The 16,641-nt window shown below is 45.0% G+C and overlaps 1 protein-coding gene across 1 annotated transcript in view; it reads right to left on the bottom strand.

Annotated features, from left to right (window-relative positions):
- Positions 1-10,455: 10,455 nt before the first annotated feature.
- Positions 10,456-16,641, bottom strand: part of armc3 (armadillo repeat containing 3) — a 138,394-nt gene continuing 132,208 nt past the window's right edge. Inside the window, exons 17-18 of the mRNA XM_068007120.1 lie at positions 11,193-11,355; positions 10,456-11,073 (exon numbers count right to left, since the gene is read on the bottom strand). Of these exons, the coding sequence (XP_067863221.1) occupies positions 10,789-11,073; positions 11,193-11,355 (448 nt within the window). The 3' untranslated portion in view covers positions 10,456-10,788. The remainder of the gene's footprint in view (positions 11,074-11,192; positions 11,356-16,641) is intronic.

Below are 16,641 nucleotides of genomic sequence, written 5' to 3'. Positions count from 1 at the left end.
GTCTGCCACATCACCGCCCCCACCCCACATCTCCTTCTGCACAGCCAACACTACTCTGTCACATCACCCCTCACACCCACTCAAACCTCATCCTCATCTTACCTGCACTTACTCACCTCGCTAATACTTATCCCGCCACTACCACTCAACCCAATCCTCATACAATCTCATGGCTCTATCTCATACTCACCCTCTCATGCATCTCTTTCACAGTCAGCATCACTCAACCTGCCACTACCTGTGCTGCAGCCACAGGACATGCATCACATATGTGCAGTAGGCAGCGGAAGGCAAACGTGTCATGAGCATGAAGGGGATGCACAAGGGTGTTTGAGGGTTTGTCATGGTTTTTACTTATATTTAATTTCTGACCAACTCACATTACATATTATATTGGCACCACTACTGCTACGTCTTTGCAAATCTTGTCTAGTTTGTGTAATAATTCCCTTTCCTGAGGATCACCATGAAGACCCACACCTGATACCACCCATTGTGTCACTGCAGAGTGGGTGTAAGTGTATTTGCAGGGCACTTTTGTGCAGACGACTGAGAGACGCCGGCAATGTCCCCAGTGGCACCCCGGAAGGATCCGGAGGAGAAGAAGTTGAGGGTAGTGGTGACTTTGACAGCGACAGGTAAGAAGATGGTGCTCGGGCCAGCCAGGAGCAGCTCAGCATGAAGGAGGCTGCAGATGTCCACGACTACATGTCGAGTGACTCTGAGTCTCTATGTGCACTGCTCCTCAGAGAGGTCCAGGAAGCTGAGCCTCGGTCTGTAGACTCTGCGGCGAGGGTAGTGCCTTCTGCGACGCATCTCTCTCTGCGGTTGCCCTCCCTCCTGCTGTGCAGGTGGATGTGTCACAGCACTGTTTTGTGGACCTCCACGTGTCTGAGGTGGACGGCGTGGCTGGTGAGGCTGGTGATGCTGTTCGTCCTCCAATGAGGGCATGACTGCAGCTACGGCAGCCCCCATCCGGAAGATGTACATTTGAGGGGTTCCGCAAGGTAGGTACATGTGTCTGGACACCGGAGTTGAGGTTCCAAGTTGTTGAATTTTATTGTTAGGAGGAGGGTGGTGGAGGCCAAACTTTGTCCAAAGTGACAGAGTGGCCTCCTGCAATGAGTGAGGGTCTCCCCCCTCCACCTGTCAAATGGACCTTTGCAGCTCCCACTGGTTGGTGGCTGCAACACGTCTGTTTCAACTTGGAGTGTTTCACCCAGCATGGGAAACACGCTGTGTTGAGATAAAAATCGCACCCCTCCTAAAATATCCTCCCACTCAGGTCTGCAAAGGACCTGAACTATGTAATTAGTTGCTTTACGTGGGATCCCGCTGGCTTTAATTGCCGGTAGGAGTCCTGCATGCGGGGGCTGCGCACGCATCTAAGCGCGTCACTGGGGAACCCGGAAGTGGGCGGGTTGGAGCCGGGCTCCGGACCCGCCCCGGGAATCCCCAATTTTAGCAGCCCCCCCGCCACGAACGCACCCGCTCAGCCATCCGAAAATTGACCCCTAAGGGTCTGCAAAGGGATATAGACAAATTAAGTGAGTGGGCAATAAGGCGGCAGATGGAGTACAATGTGGGTAAATGTGAGGTTATTCACTTTGGTAGGAAGAATAGAAAAACAGAATATTTTTTAAATGGTGAGAAACTATTAAATGTTGGTGTTCAGAGGGATTTGGGTGTCCTTGTACAGGAAACACAGAACATACAGGTTCTGCAAGCAATTAGGAAGGCAAATAGTATGTTGGCCTTTATTGCATGGGGGTTGGAGTAGTGGTGGTCCCAGTGCACTGCATATATTTATTTATTTTGTGCAGATTTTCAGCGTGATTATCACTGCTTTGGCTCTGGCCTAATATTGTGCCCATTTGCGGCTGTACTGCTGCCATACTCAACTACTGGTTTTTGCCCATCCCCACCACTTCTGGTCAGTCATTGTTGGGTGTCAAATATTGGTGTTGAGAGAGATTTGGGTGCCCTCATACACAAAACATGCAGGTACAGCACGCAATTAGGAAGGCAAGTGTGTGCTGGCCTTTATTGCAAAGGGATTGGAGTACAAGAGTAAGGAAATACTGCTACAATTGTACAGGGCTTTGGTGAGATCACACCTGGGGTACTGTGCACAGTTTTGGTCTGCTTATCTAAGGAAGGATATACTTGTCTTAGAGGCGGTGCGACAAAGGTTCACTAGATTGATTGCTGGAATGAAAGGGTTGTCCTATGATGAGTGATTGAGTAGAATGGGCCTATACTCTCTGGAGTTTAGAAGAATGAGAGGTGATCTCATTGAAACATATAAGGGTCTGAGGGGGCTTGACAGGGTAGATACTGAGAGGTTGTTTCCAGTGGCTGGAGAGTCTAAAACTAGGGGGCATAGACTCTGGATAAGGGGTCGGCCATTTAAGACTGAGATGAGGAGGAATTTCTCCACTCAGAGGGTTGTGAATCTTTGGAATTCTCTACCCCAAAGGGCTGTGGATGCTGAGTCATAGAGTGTACTCAAGGCTAAGATAGATAGATTTTTGGAGTCTAAGGGAATCAAGGGATATGGGGATAGGGCAGGAAATTGGAGTTGAGGTTGAAGATTAGCCATGATCTTATTGAATGGTGGAGCAGGCTCGAGGGGCCGTATGGCCTACTCCTGCTCCTATTTCTTATGTTCTTATGGGTGCTTCAATTTTACTTTCTTTTCAATTTAACATGGGCCTGTTGCCCTCTTTTTCTTCCGCTCCCTGCCTCCCCTCGCTCCACCCCATCTCCCCCTCACTCCCACATTCACTCTCACTCCCTACCTTTCACTCACATTCCTCACCCTCTTCTTCACTCCATTCTTCCTCCACTCCTCCCTCTTCCTTCCTCCCCCTCCCTCCTCTGACTTTTCTCCACTTCCCCTTCCCTCCCTCCTCTCCCTCCCTTCCTCTTTCCCACTCCCTCCCCAGCCTATCAGTACGTTACCTACCCCATGTTCCCCCAAATCTCACACCCTACTCTACCTCCTTCATGACTCTAACTTTGCTCTACCTTCTCCCTCTCGTCTCTCGTGACCGCTAATATCACAGTTCTTCCTTTGCCCTGATCCATTTAGACCCCACCCATCTGCTACAGTAAGAACTACAGTTTGTCTTGACTCCCCATGTGTAATGCTATAGGAGATCAATTAGTAATATTAAAAAGAGCAGTTCCACACACACCTCATGTGTCACACTCTGGAGTTACGCTTCCTGTGTCCAGGGTCACACTTTCAATGTGATATCCTGGCATTATACTTCAGAGTTATACCTCTTCTATAACATTCTCGGTCACACTTCCTGTGTCACACTCGACATCACACTTTGTTTATTGGCTTAAATTTAATATTTGTAAAACAGCAATCAATTAGAGCTGAGGAGGTAGGAAGTACATCAATCAAAGGAGAGCAAAGAGGCTAGAAACTACCAGAGAAATTACTAAGGACATATTTTAATTATCAATCCATGAGAACCTACCAATAAAAAAGGAAAAGGCAGTCATCAAATTTCTCAAAATATTTCTTGAAAATATTTTCAAACACAATCTTTTTCTTCAGCCTGACATGTACACACAGCTGATAAATATTAAAAAATTACAAAAAAATATTTTGACTTGCCAGTATAATTGCTCAGTTCCTGTAGGAAATGTATCTATTAAGTTTTGCCCCTGAGGCCTAACCTCTTTCAGGGGCCTGGGGGTCAAGTTTGGCTCCAGTGTTGCTGTCCAGGCTCCTGGTGCAGCCCTGAGCAACACAACAGGAGCTTGTTCTCGTCCATTCATCCCAAATCCTTCACAGCCTGGCCCACCCCAACCTACTGCAACATTTTACTGGCCCACTGCAACCTAATAGAACCATAGAAGTTTACAGCACAAAGGGAGGCCATTTGGCCCATAACATCTGTGTTTGCACTTTGCGAGAGCAACTAAAACTAATCCCAATGCCCCATTCCTCCATAGCCCTGAATCTACCTCTGCTTCAAATATTTATCCAATTTTCCTGTAAAAGATGCAATGGTCTGTACCTAAAGCAAAGCATTCCATGATCCAATAACCCACTGCGTAAAGAAATGTCTCCTAACCTCACTCTCTAAGTGACAATTTTAAATTGATGTCCACTCGTCATTGACTTCCCAACCAGTGAAAATAGTTTATCATTATTCACTTTAAAAAAACCTTTAGAATTTTAAAACCTCTATTAAGTATCATCTTAGCCTTCTCTCCTCCAGTCAAAGTAGTCCTTCCATCTCAGGTTTCTTCTTATAACTATAATTTCCCATCCCTGCCATCATCCTGGTGAATCCAGGCTGTATGTGCTCTGGGGCTTTAATGTCCTTTCAATAATGGGTTGTCCAAAACTGGACACACTGTAGCCTAACCAATATTTTGCATAAACTTATCATTACTTGTTTACCCTTTATATATAAAACACAAAAATTTATTTGCCTTTTTAATGGATTTATCTACCTACACTCTCAGAAAATTATGTATTTGAACTCCTAGGTCTCCTGTTTATCCACACCCTTCTGCATCCTTCCATTGAGCGTATACTCCCATTCCCCGATTTTCCTCCCAAAATGTATTACCTCACACTTATCCACACTAAATTGTATCTGCTGCCTGACTGCCAATTCCTCTAAGTTATCTCCGTTTTTATGAAGTCTTTTACAGTTATCCTTGCTGTTTCCCAAATCCCCACTTTTGTGTCTTCAGCAAATTTTAAGATTGTGCTTGCTATACTCAAGTCTATATCATCTATATTTACCAAGCATTGACCCAGCATTGATTCTTGGGATACACATAGGAACATGAGTAGGCCATTTAGCCCCTCGTGCCTGCTCTGCCATTTGATAAGATCATGGCTGATCTGTGATCTAACTCCATATACCCGCCTTTGGCCCATATCCTTTAATACCTTTGGTTGCCAAAAAGCTATCTATCTCAGATTTAAATTTAGCAATTGAGCTAGCATCAATTGCCATTTGCGGAAGAGAGTTCCAAACTTCTACCACCCTTTGTGTGTAGAAATGTTTTCTAATCTCACTCCTGAAAGGTCTGGCTCTAATTTTTAGACTGTGCCCCCTATTCCTAGAATCCCCAATCTGCGGAAATAGTTTCTCTCTATCCACCCTATCTGTTCCCCTTAATATCTTATAAACTTCGATCAGATCACCCCTTAACCTTCGAAACTCTAGAGAATACAACCCCAATTTGTGTAATCTCTCTTCGTAACTTAACCCTTGAAGTCCAGGTATCATTCTAGTAAACCTACGCTGCACTCCCTCCAAGGCCATTATGTCCTTCCGAAGGTGCGGTGCCCAGAACTGTTCACAGTACTCCAGGTGCGGTCTAACCAGGGTTTTGTATAGCTGCAGCATAACTTCTGCCCCCTTGCACTCTAGACCTCTAGCTATAAAGGCCAGCATTCCATTAGCCTTCTTGATTATTTTCTGCACCTGTTCATGACACTTCAATGATCTATGTACCTGAACCCCGAAGTCCCTTTGGACATCCACTGTTTTTAACTTTTTACCATTTAGAAAGTACCCTGTTCTATCCTTTTTTGATCCAAAGTGGATGACCTCACATTTGTCTACATTGAATTCCATTTGCCACAGTTTTGCCCATTCACCTAATCTATCAATATCGCTTTGTTTTCATATACACTGCTTACAATGCCACCAATCTTTGTGTCATCGGCAAACTTAGATATGAGACTTTCGATACCTTCATCTAAGTCGTTAATAAATATTGTGAATAATTGAGGCCCCAAGACAGATCCCTGCGGGACTCCACTAGTCACATCCTGCCAATGTGAGTACCTTCCCATTATCCCTACTCTCTGTCGCCTTTCGCTCAGCCAACTTCCTAACCAAGTCCGTACTTTTCCCTCGGTTCCATGGGCTTCTATCTTAGCTAACAGTCTCTTATGTGGGACCTTATCAAATGCCTTTTGGAAGTCCATATAAATAACATCCATTGACATTCCCCTATCCACTACTTTAGTCACCTCTTCAAAAAATTCAATCAGGTTTGTCAGGCACGACCTACCTTTCACAAATCCATGCTGGCTCTCTCTGATTAACTGAAAATTCTCGAGGTGTTCAGTCACCCTATCCTTAATTATAGACTCCAGCATTTTCCCCACAACAGACGTTAGGCTAACTGGTCTATAATTCCCCGGTTTCCTTCTCTCTCCTTTCTTAAAAAGCAGAGTGACATGTGCAATTTTCCAATCTAGAGGGACAGTTCCTGAATCTAGAGAACTTTGGAAGATTATAGTGAGGGCATCTTCAATGTGCTCACCTACTTCCTTTAAAACCCTGGGATGGAAACCATCTGGTCCTGGGGATATGTCACTCTTTAGTGCTATTATTTTCTTCATTACCGTTGCTTTACTTATGTTAATTTTATTGAGTCCCTGTTCCCGATTCAATATTAGTTTTCTTGAGATTTCCGGCATGCTATCCTCTTTTTCTACTGTAAATACTGATGCAAAGTAATTGTTCAACATGTCTGCCATTTCCCTATTGTCAATGACAATATCCCCACTTTCAGTTTTTAAGGGGCCAACACTGCTCCTGACCACCCTCTTTTTCCTAATGTAACTATAAAAGTTCTTCGTATTGGTTTTGATATCCCTTGCAAGTTTCTTTTCATACTCTCTTTTTGTAGCTCTATCTGTTTTGTGACCCTTTGTTGATCTTTGTATCTTTCCCATTCGCCAGGATCTGTGCTATTTTTTTCCTTTTTATATGCCCTTTCCTTACGTCTTATACTGTCCCTTACCTCTTTAGTTGTCCATGGCTATTTTTTTGGCAAGTAGAGTTCTTGCCCCTCAGGGGTATAAACCGATTCTGTATCACGTTAAATGTTTCTTTAAACATTTCCCACTGATCATCAGTCGTTTTACCCATTAACAGATGATTTGCCCAGTTTACTGTTGACAGTCTCTGTCTCATCCCATTGAAGTTGGCCTTACCCAAGTCTAGAATCTTAGCAGCTGATTCACTTTTTTCCCTTTCAAACATTACATTGAACTCGATCATGTTATGATCAGTATTGGATAGATGTTCGCGCACAGTTAAGCTGTTAACTAAATCTGGTTCATTACTCATTACTAAATCTAGTATGGCTTGCCCCCTTGTTGCCTCTAGGACATACTGCTGTAGAAAACTATCCCGGACACACTCAAGAAATTCACTACCTTTCTGACAGTTGCTAGTCTGCTTTTCCCAATCTATGTGAAGGTTAAAGTCCCCCATTAAGACCACTATGCCTTTCTTACACGCTTGTCTAATCTCTGCATTTATACAATCTAGCACTTCAGAGCTGCTGCTAGGGGTCCTATACACAACTCCCACTATAGTCTTAGATCTTCCTATTTCTCAATTCAACCCATAAGGTCTCTGTTGGCTGCTTAACTCTTGTTATATCCTCCTTTATCATTGAAGTGATTTCATCTCTAATCACTAAGGCTACTTCTCCCCCTCTTCCATTTTCCCTATCTCTCCTGTAGACCTTATAACCTGGTATATTTAGTTCCCAATCCTGACCATCCTGCAGCCATGTCTCAGTAATAGCTATCATGTCATACCCTCCAATTTGAATTTAAACCTGCAGTTCATTTAATTTATTCCTTATACTCCGTGCATTTGTATATAGAACTCTTAGTTGGGCCACACACCCTAGCCTTACCTTCAGCTTTGATGCTGGGTTAATCGCCTTACGCCTTCTAGTTTTCACTTTATCTGTAGTGCCTAGAGTACATTTTCTTTCTGCTGCTCTACGCTTTTCCCTTTCACTTGCTCTTGAACAACTGTTTGTACTATAAATTTCCCCTGGGTCTTCCCCTCTCTTGCTGCTCTCACTATTTCCAATCTTTCTCTAATCTGAGCAACAACCATTTACCATAATTCTTTGTTTCCTGTCTGTCAAATGACATTTTCTCTTATATCATATGCCTGAATTTTTCTAACAAGCTTCTTGTGAAGCACCTTATCAAATGCATTCTGAAAATCCATATACTTTACATCTCCTGCATTCCTTATATCTATCCAATTAGAATCATAGAATGATTACAGCACAGAAGGAGGCCATGTCGAGCCTGTGCCGGCTCTCTGCAAGCGCAATCCAGCTAGTCCTATTCCCCCGCCCTTTCCCCATAGCCCTGCAAGTTTTTATCCCTTCAAGTACTTGTCCAATTCCCTTTTGAAAGCCACGATTGAATCTGCCTCCTTCGGGCAGTGCATTCCACTCGCTGTGTAAAAAAGCTTTTCCTCATGTCGCCTTTGATTCTTTTTCCAATCACCTTAAATTTATGTCCTCTGGTTCTTGACCCTTCCGCCAATGGGAACAGTTTCTCTCTATCTACTCTGTCTGGACCCTTCATGATTTTGAATACCTCAATCAAAACTCCTCTCATCCTTCTCTGCTCTAAGGAGAACAACTCCAGCTTCTCCAATCTATCCACGTAACTGAAGTCCTTCATTCCTGGAACCATTCTAGTAAATCTTTTCTGCACCCTCTCTAAGGCCTTCACATCCTTCCTAAAGTGCGGTGCCCAGAATTGGACACAATACCCAAGTTGTGGCCGAACTAATGTTTTATAAAGGTTCATCATAACCTCCTTGCTTTTGGTTATTTCTTCTCCAATACCTCCCCCGCACCACACGTACATTCGCAATCCACCCTCACCGGCCCTGTCCAGATCTGTTCCCGATGAACAGGTCCCATATCCCGACTTGTTTGTGACCTGATCCTGGCCATCGGGCATTCCCACCCTTTGCCGATGCGATCCCAAACTGTCAGCCTGGCACCCTGCCCTAAGCCATTTTTAGTGGTATATGTGCCGGACATATTCATGTGCTGCCATTCACCTGGAAATCCCCAGTAAACCAAACCCCATATTCCATAGCCCAGTGCTACCAGGTTCCTCCTCTGCAGTACTGCCATACCTCACAGCCCCGTTCCCCACACTGGTAAACTCCAATTTGCCACATGTTGGCTATCATTTTTCTATGTATCCTGAGCATTAAAAATTAAATACATAGGAACATAGAATAAAAATTATGTTTTTAATGAGAAAATGGAGTGTCACTGAATTTGATTACCAAAATACTAGTAAAAATCCCAGAGTTAAATGTATATAATTTTGTTGAAAGAGAATTTTTTTTACTATTATCAGTTTACTTATCTTTAAAAATGAACATTTATATGCCTCCATTCACTCATATTTTCAAATGCTGATCTCACTCGGTTTTGTATTGAATTATTTTAGCACTTTAAAACATCTTCCTCTATATAAAGGCTATTGTTGATATTTATATATCTTTACAACGGCAAAAATTATATGGTGAATTCAACTTCATCTAACCTACCATAACAGCTCTTTTTTGGTTATCGTATTTAAAAGAGAAATTTGTCTCGTGTCATCTTTTCTTGGTGACAATTGGATTTTCATTCATGTTTCAAATTCTGGATTTCCCCCTACTGGCCATGCAATGCAAAAGCTTCTAGAATCTGTCACGTGGAATCAACTGTTTGTCCTGAGTCCTGCCTTCATTCATGTATTAATGTGCCATGTGATCTGAACTGTGTCATTTCCCTATTATGTATAAAATTATACATTCATAAATTTAACTTCACACAATTACATTCTGCAAATATATTTATCCTTAGTAATGCAATAGCACCATTGTACTTAGGTGATTTGCACTGAAAAATTCAAAAACAGGCTGTATAAGTGTTGTATAAATGCAAGTAGTTATTCTATTGTCAATGGGTTAGTTAAAAGTATTTGCGCTGAAATAAACGTTGGAAAGTGCATATTATGCTTTGCATGACAATTGTATAAAAAATTTGCCGCGAATTTCCTCGGAATCTCTCCCAACCGGCCATCGTAACTTCAGCGGAAAATCAGCAGAAACCCTGGATACACCGCCTAAACGAAGCTTCCACCAAAGTTACAGTGGCTGATCAAGGGAATTTCTAGTGACTGTCTTTTCTATGTTGCAGAAGGCATGATTTTTAGACCTTGCATCATTAAATCTAAATTCCACGTGTACAGAAAATCTGTACTCACAGTGGACGATTGAGTCCACAGTAGATGGGATCCATCCCCCAACAAATTGCTAAATTGATGGATTTTGTGACTGCAGAAATAGCTTTCTAAACAGTTTAGCATGGGATGGTGACTCCAAATGTCCATAATGCAATTTTCTATTTGGCTAAAACCTAGTGGAGAATTTACCAACAGCGAGGTGATTCCCCCTGTACCTTTAAGACATAGGCTGAGAATTCATTTCTGAACTGTAGCACAAGGAAAAAAGATAATATCAACTACATTGTTTGACTCATGTTTTTAAAACATTTAGCAATAGGAGAAAGGACAGTAATAATTTTTTTCAATAAGAAATGGTTTTATGATTACAATATTACTTTATTATTTGGCAGACAATTTATAAAGTAAAATAACACACATACACAATTCGTGGGAATGCTAACAGGCAGAAGAGGCACTGAATGTTTGTCTTTATGAAAATCAAGTAACATACAGGCATGTTAGCTATAGTTAAGTATTCCTATTCAGAAACAAGGCAATTACACCAAGTGATAAAGAAATAACATAGAAGATGATCATAAATATATGAACTAAATAAATTTGAATGGTGACTTAATGGTCCATTTTAATATGGCATTTACGATTTTGTAGCAATATTTTGTAATGAGTTTCTGCTTTTTAAGGTTGTGGAATCCAGAGACTTTAGCAACTTATTTGTTTCGGTCAAGCTGATCTAGGTACCAAGACAATTGTTTGCAACATTTACAATATGTATGTCTATGAGTGCTACATCTTTCATAGTGTGCTGCATCTGGACTGTCAGGCTTCATCAAGTTGCCGACTTGGTGCATGAGATCCACTATATATGCCTTTGGTGGAATAAGAAGCCCAGTAGTATCTTGAGTAGGGTAGTCAATCAACATGACTTCATTCCAGGCTCGGTTGTACTCTCCACGAACAAGACTACAACTGATCCCTATTCTATCTGCTAAAGCCTGAAGAAAAAAATGGGTTTATCAAGCAAGTTATTACAGATACTCTAAATTACTTTACTTTGGAAACTATATGAAAGAGTAATTTAATTGTTTACTAGAAAAGACAACAGAATTTCTACCTTGAATAGAAGGGCTCTGTGGTAGTAGATTCCTTTCTGAATTTTCCCAATAGGGATGATGTTGGATTTTAATTCAAATTTCAGTTCAGCAATGTGAAGTTCCCAGGTGAGTTCATGAAGCTTTTCCTTGTCTATAGGTCCACCCATCTTTTCAGCAACAAACCTAGTATTGAAAATTAAACAGAGTTAAAAAAAAAACAATCGCCAATAGTAGGACCAAGGGATAACATGAACGAGAAAAAGGAAAAGGCCAAGGGTGGAACCTTCGAGTACTCCAGATGTTACTATCCAGGGCAGGAGGAAAAGCATGTATAATGACACAGACTAAATACAGACAGATCAAAGGAAAAGGGGCTTGAGGCTCAATTTAATCACTAATTTCTCCAAGTTCTGACAGTTTGCTAGAGTAAATGTTGAACTGTACCTGAATATACCTTGCATATTCACAGAGGAATTTACACAGGTTCAGTGTGGGATTCATGAGATGAATTTCCTTTTCTTTATAATGTTTCATGCTTTCTAATGTCCTTATGAGAATTTCAGTGTGGAGATTTGCGGTATGACTGACTTGTGACTGCAGTTACTTATCCTCCTCAATCTCTCTGTGTGTTCAACATAGTCGACCATGCCAATTTCCTCCATTGCCTCGCTGCGATAGTTTGCATCTTCAAGACTGCTCTTGCTTGGTTCTATTCCAACCTGTCGCAACATGCCCAACACATCTCCAGCATTTGCTTCCCATCCTGCCCTGGACAGTAACATCCAGAAGACCCAAAGGTTCCACCAATGACCTCTTCCTTTTGCTCATTCATGTTACCCCTTGGCAACGTTATCTGTAGGCATGGGGTCAGTTTTCATATGCATGCTGACAATATCCAACTCTACCTCTCCACCACTACACTCAACTCCATAATAATATCTGTGTGGTTGGACTGCTTGTCTGACATCATAAGCCTGATTATAAATCCCCCACCTGACAGGAACAGTGCAAACAGAAGGGTGGGGGGGGGAGGGAGTTTGCTGCACATTCCCAACAGGTCCCCGTCCCCCATCTTAACTTGCCTGAATTCAAGAACGGGAAGCCTGCCCACCCTGATGAGCGGGGGCCTAATTTAAATAGCGATTGCATCCCGATAATGTCTTTGGGACATGCATGCCATTTTAACTGCAGGCCAACTACAGGCCACACAGTCTTGAACCCATCAATGAAAGCTGCTGGCTCAGGTAAGTTATTTTTTAAAAAACTTTTTAAAGGTTTCTTGTGGAGACAGGAGGAACAGGATTAGGATCCCCTCCCCACCCTTTCATCACTTACCTTGCTGGGGACTGGTTCCGTGAGTCCCCGGCCTGACCTACCCACGAATTTTGTCTCCCGCTCGAAGCCGGTGGTGCATCATTCCTGCAGGCTTCGATTGGGAGTGAGCATCCTGACATCCACATGAGGCCTGAGAGTTAAATGGCCCAGGCCTCACAATGAACTCTTTGCGGGAGTTTCTCTCCTATCCTGCACCCCACCCGCCCCATTCCTGACCCCGTTAAAATCTGGGCTCAGGTTGTGGATGAGGCAGAATTTTCTCCGATTGAAAATTGCAAAGATCACAGCCAATTTATTCAGTTACCATCAAAAACTCTGTACTCTTGCCCCTGACTACAATCCCCTCTTTGGCTGTATAATCAGGCTGCCATCGATAGTGGGCAGTCTTGGTGCCCTATTTGACCCTGAACGAGCTTTAAGCCCACATCCTATCCATCAACAAGAATGTTTACTTCCACCTCCACTACATTGCATGCCTCTGCCATTACCTCACCTCCAATGCTGCTAAAACCATTATCTATGCTTTATCACTTCCAGACTCAACTCTCCAATACTCTTCTCACTGGCCTCAGAGGTGAGAGTGCCAGCAACTGAGACAAACTGATACTTGGTACATTAAAATCAACTGATTTGAAATTCCTGAGCACTAGGTGGTTGTTCTATTAGTCAGTGCAGAGAGCTGCAGATAGCAATCATATAGTGAAGAAAATAGACTATGATCAAAAAACTTCAAATATCAAAGTTTTACCTCAATAAGTCACAAAGTTAACTTATATACATTTTACCATCAGAATTTTTTTATCATGCATCAAATAGGAACATTTTCTGTACTTTATCTTTAACAATTTTGAAACAGTTCAAGTTAAGATGTACACGCTTCACACTGGAGACTGGAGCCCAGCTGTCGGTGAATCCATAACAGAGACATTATTCTGATTATTTTAAATAGCAGTGGTCGGAGTGGAAACCAATAAATCTGTTAAATATAGCCTTATGCTAAATTTTAAGGAAGGCGATCATAAAGATGGTTTTTAAGGGCACAACAAGAGGGACAGTTTTCCTATGTAGAATGATGATGAAAAGCATGCAATATTGAATTATTTCAACCTCACTCCTGAGTCTTCCTGATGTAAATTTAAAATGTTACGGAAAGACTGCATTGGCATCTATGAAGAATTGGTGTTAGAAATGCAGGGCACCTGAAAATTTGTGAGATAGGAAAATGTACAGATATTCAAGAAATTGAGCAATTTAATGTTAAGAGATAGGTTCCCAGCAATTGTTCAACGATTTTAAAGTGCAATTAACGGGCTCTAAAACATTAACTTAAATGGCTGAAAGAGCAGTCTCTCTAGCTTCAGGTGTCTGGAGAATGTGGGAAAAAAAGCAGATGGACGGCTACAGCCAAGGGAGCCAGAGGAGATGTTCTTAAAGGAAGGACTCCTGAGAAATAAAGGCCCTGATTTTCATTATGGGTGGCGAGGTCAGTTGGAAACTCGCACGCTATGGCAGAAATCAGGCTCAGGCTACTTTAACTCTGTGGGCTTCATAAATATTCCGAGGTCTTGCCTTGGCTTGGAGGCGGTGCAACGAAGGTTCACTAGATTAATTCCTGGGATGAGAGGGTTGTTCTGTGAGGAGAGATTGAGTATAATGGGCCTATACTCTCTGGAGTTTAGAAGAATGAGAGGTGGTCTCATTGAGACATACAAGATTCTGAGGGGGCTTGACAGGGTAGATGTTGAGAGGTTGTTTCCCCTGGCTGGAGGGTCTAGAACTAGCTTTAACCTCAACTCCACTTTCCTGCCCGATCCCCATATCCGTTGATTCCCCTAGAGTCCAGGGGCTCGAATTTAGCAGGCCTGCGGGTTCCCAGCGGGTGGTCCTCCGGGAGCGTGGAAAACGCGGACGGGTAATTGTGTGCATCCCCCACGCGATCGCGGGATAATTGGACCCATTAAGCCCTGCTTCCGGGTTCTGCGCTCCCCAGCTGCGTGCCGGCCGGCTGCGCATGCGCAGTACCGTCGACGCGATGTAGGAGCTCCAGTTAAAGGGGCAGTCTCCCAAAGCCCCTCCTGCTGCAAGCAAGAGGTCTGGGAGAATGGCTCAACAAAGGGGAAAGGCTGCGCCCTGTTTTTCAGATCTGGCACTGCAGCTGATGCTGGAGGGCGTGAGGAGGAGGAGGGAAACACTCTTCCCTGAGGATGGGCGCAAGTTCCCTGCCGCCGCAACCAGGAAGGCATGGGCAGAGGTGGCGGCGGAGGTAAGCAGCAGGGGCAACACCCCAAGGACTTGGGAGCAGTGCCGCAAGCGCTTCAATGACCTGACTAGGTCTGGCAAGGTGAGTACACCAACGCACCCTCCCACATCCCGTCCCCACCATCACGCCAAGCAGATCACAACCCCCTCCTGCACAGCCACCACTGCGCTCCATCAGCAATCCTCACAGCCACTCATTCACCATCCTCGCCGTGCACGCAAGTACCCACCGTCCCTGACCCCACCCGAACACTACCACACACCCCAATCCCCATGCAATGGGATGGGCACGTGGCCCACGCGTCCTCCCATCCGTTCCGCGCCACGCTCAACCCAACCACACCGATGCTCGATGCGTCTCACGATGCAAGACGCACCCACTCACACATCTGTGTTTTGCCTTCACAGGAGAAGAGGAGCAAGAACAACCGCGAAAGGGCACGCACCGGAGGTGGCCCGCCGCAAGTGGTGGAGCTCACCGACGCAGAGGTGGAGGCGCTCGACCTCGCCCGCACGCGACATTGCCTGTCGGTGGCCGATGGCGAGTGTGTCGCTGCCGAAACGGCCGGTAAGGGAAAGCTGACACTCAACACCCATGATCGCGAGTTACCGTCTCATCACCTGCCATCAGGCGCACTGTCAAGTTGGTCCACATGCCTCAAAGTGCCCTCTGTTCTCTTGCAGGTCCGTCTTTGGGTCAAGCGAGCGTGGAGGGCGATTCCTCAGAGGACATGGCGGTCTCTGAGGGTGCATCGTCACATCAGAGCCAACCATCCACCAGCGCAGAGACACGCACCTCGGTGGGTCCCCCTCGCCAACTAGTTGGGGTAGCACTTGGTGAGTCACCGCGCACGAGTGAGCATGAGCAGACCCTGGTGGCAGGGGCAGCCGCGGAGGGTCCGCGACGGAGGGAGCACTCATCTCCAGGCTCTGCTCAGCCGGACCCAGATGCTGAACCCAGGGGGCCACCAGAGAAAAGGAGAGTCGTCGAGGGCCACCAGCTAATTGCTGAGGTGCTGGCAGAGGTGCCGCGCGCATTGTCCACAATAGCGCAGGCGATGGAGGAGTCCACCTCCTGCATGTGGGCATTGGTGGCGCAGGCACAGGAGGGTACCGGCGACACAGTGTCGCGGGTAGGTGCGGGACTGTCTGCGGTGGAGGACAGGCTGGCCTCCCTCGAGCGTCACGCACAGCTCCACTTCGAGTCCTTGCAGGCCCTCACAACGTCTGTACGGATTCAGGGTGAGCAACATTCCGACGCCACCAACAGGCTGAGGGATACACTAGGGGTGGCCTTGCAAGGCCTCACACATGCCATCCAAACTGCCGTCCAGCAGGGTGGAAGGGGTGATGTGGGCCGAGGCCAAGAGAGGGATGATGGTGACCGGGGACATGGAAGCGGGGACGCCTCTCAAGGCGTCCCCATGTCCCACCCGTCGCCCACCTCTCAACCAGCACCCGCAATGGTGCCTCCTCTCCAGGTGGCCGAGTCTGCCCCTGCCCCGGTGCAGGAGGAGCAGTCTGTGGAGGTGCCCTCACGGGCACCGAAACCCAGGGGCCGTCCGCCAAAAGCATCGACCCGGTCAAGGCAAGAAGACGAGCAACCTGCCACTACCTCTGCTGGAGCCACAGGGGTAGCACCACGTAGGGGTTCCCGGAGAAGAATTGCAAAGGCCTTATAATCACAAAGGGAATACACCAGGGTGTTTATTATTTTGTACTTTGTTTCTTAAATGATGTCACATTCCAGATATTAAATAGTCTATTCTCACCACTCCTGCCACCTCTCGTCCATTCTTCCGCGGCTTGTGCAATAGTTGCGTTCCGTGGAGGCCATCATGACGGCGAACACCTGCTGCCACCCATTGGGCACAC

The sequence above is a fragment of the Heptranchias perlo genome, chromosome 2 (assembly GCF_035084215.1).
Source record: "Heptranchias perlo isolate sHepPer1 chromosome 2, sHepPer1.hap1, whole genome shotgun sequence".
Classification (NCBI taxonomy): Eukaryota; Metazoa; Chordata; class Chondrichthyes; order Hexanchiformes; family Hexanchidae; genus Heptranchias; species Heptranchias perlo.
Note: the sequence above shows the minus strand (reverse complement) of the source record. Positions and strands in the feature narration are given on the sequence as shown.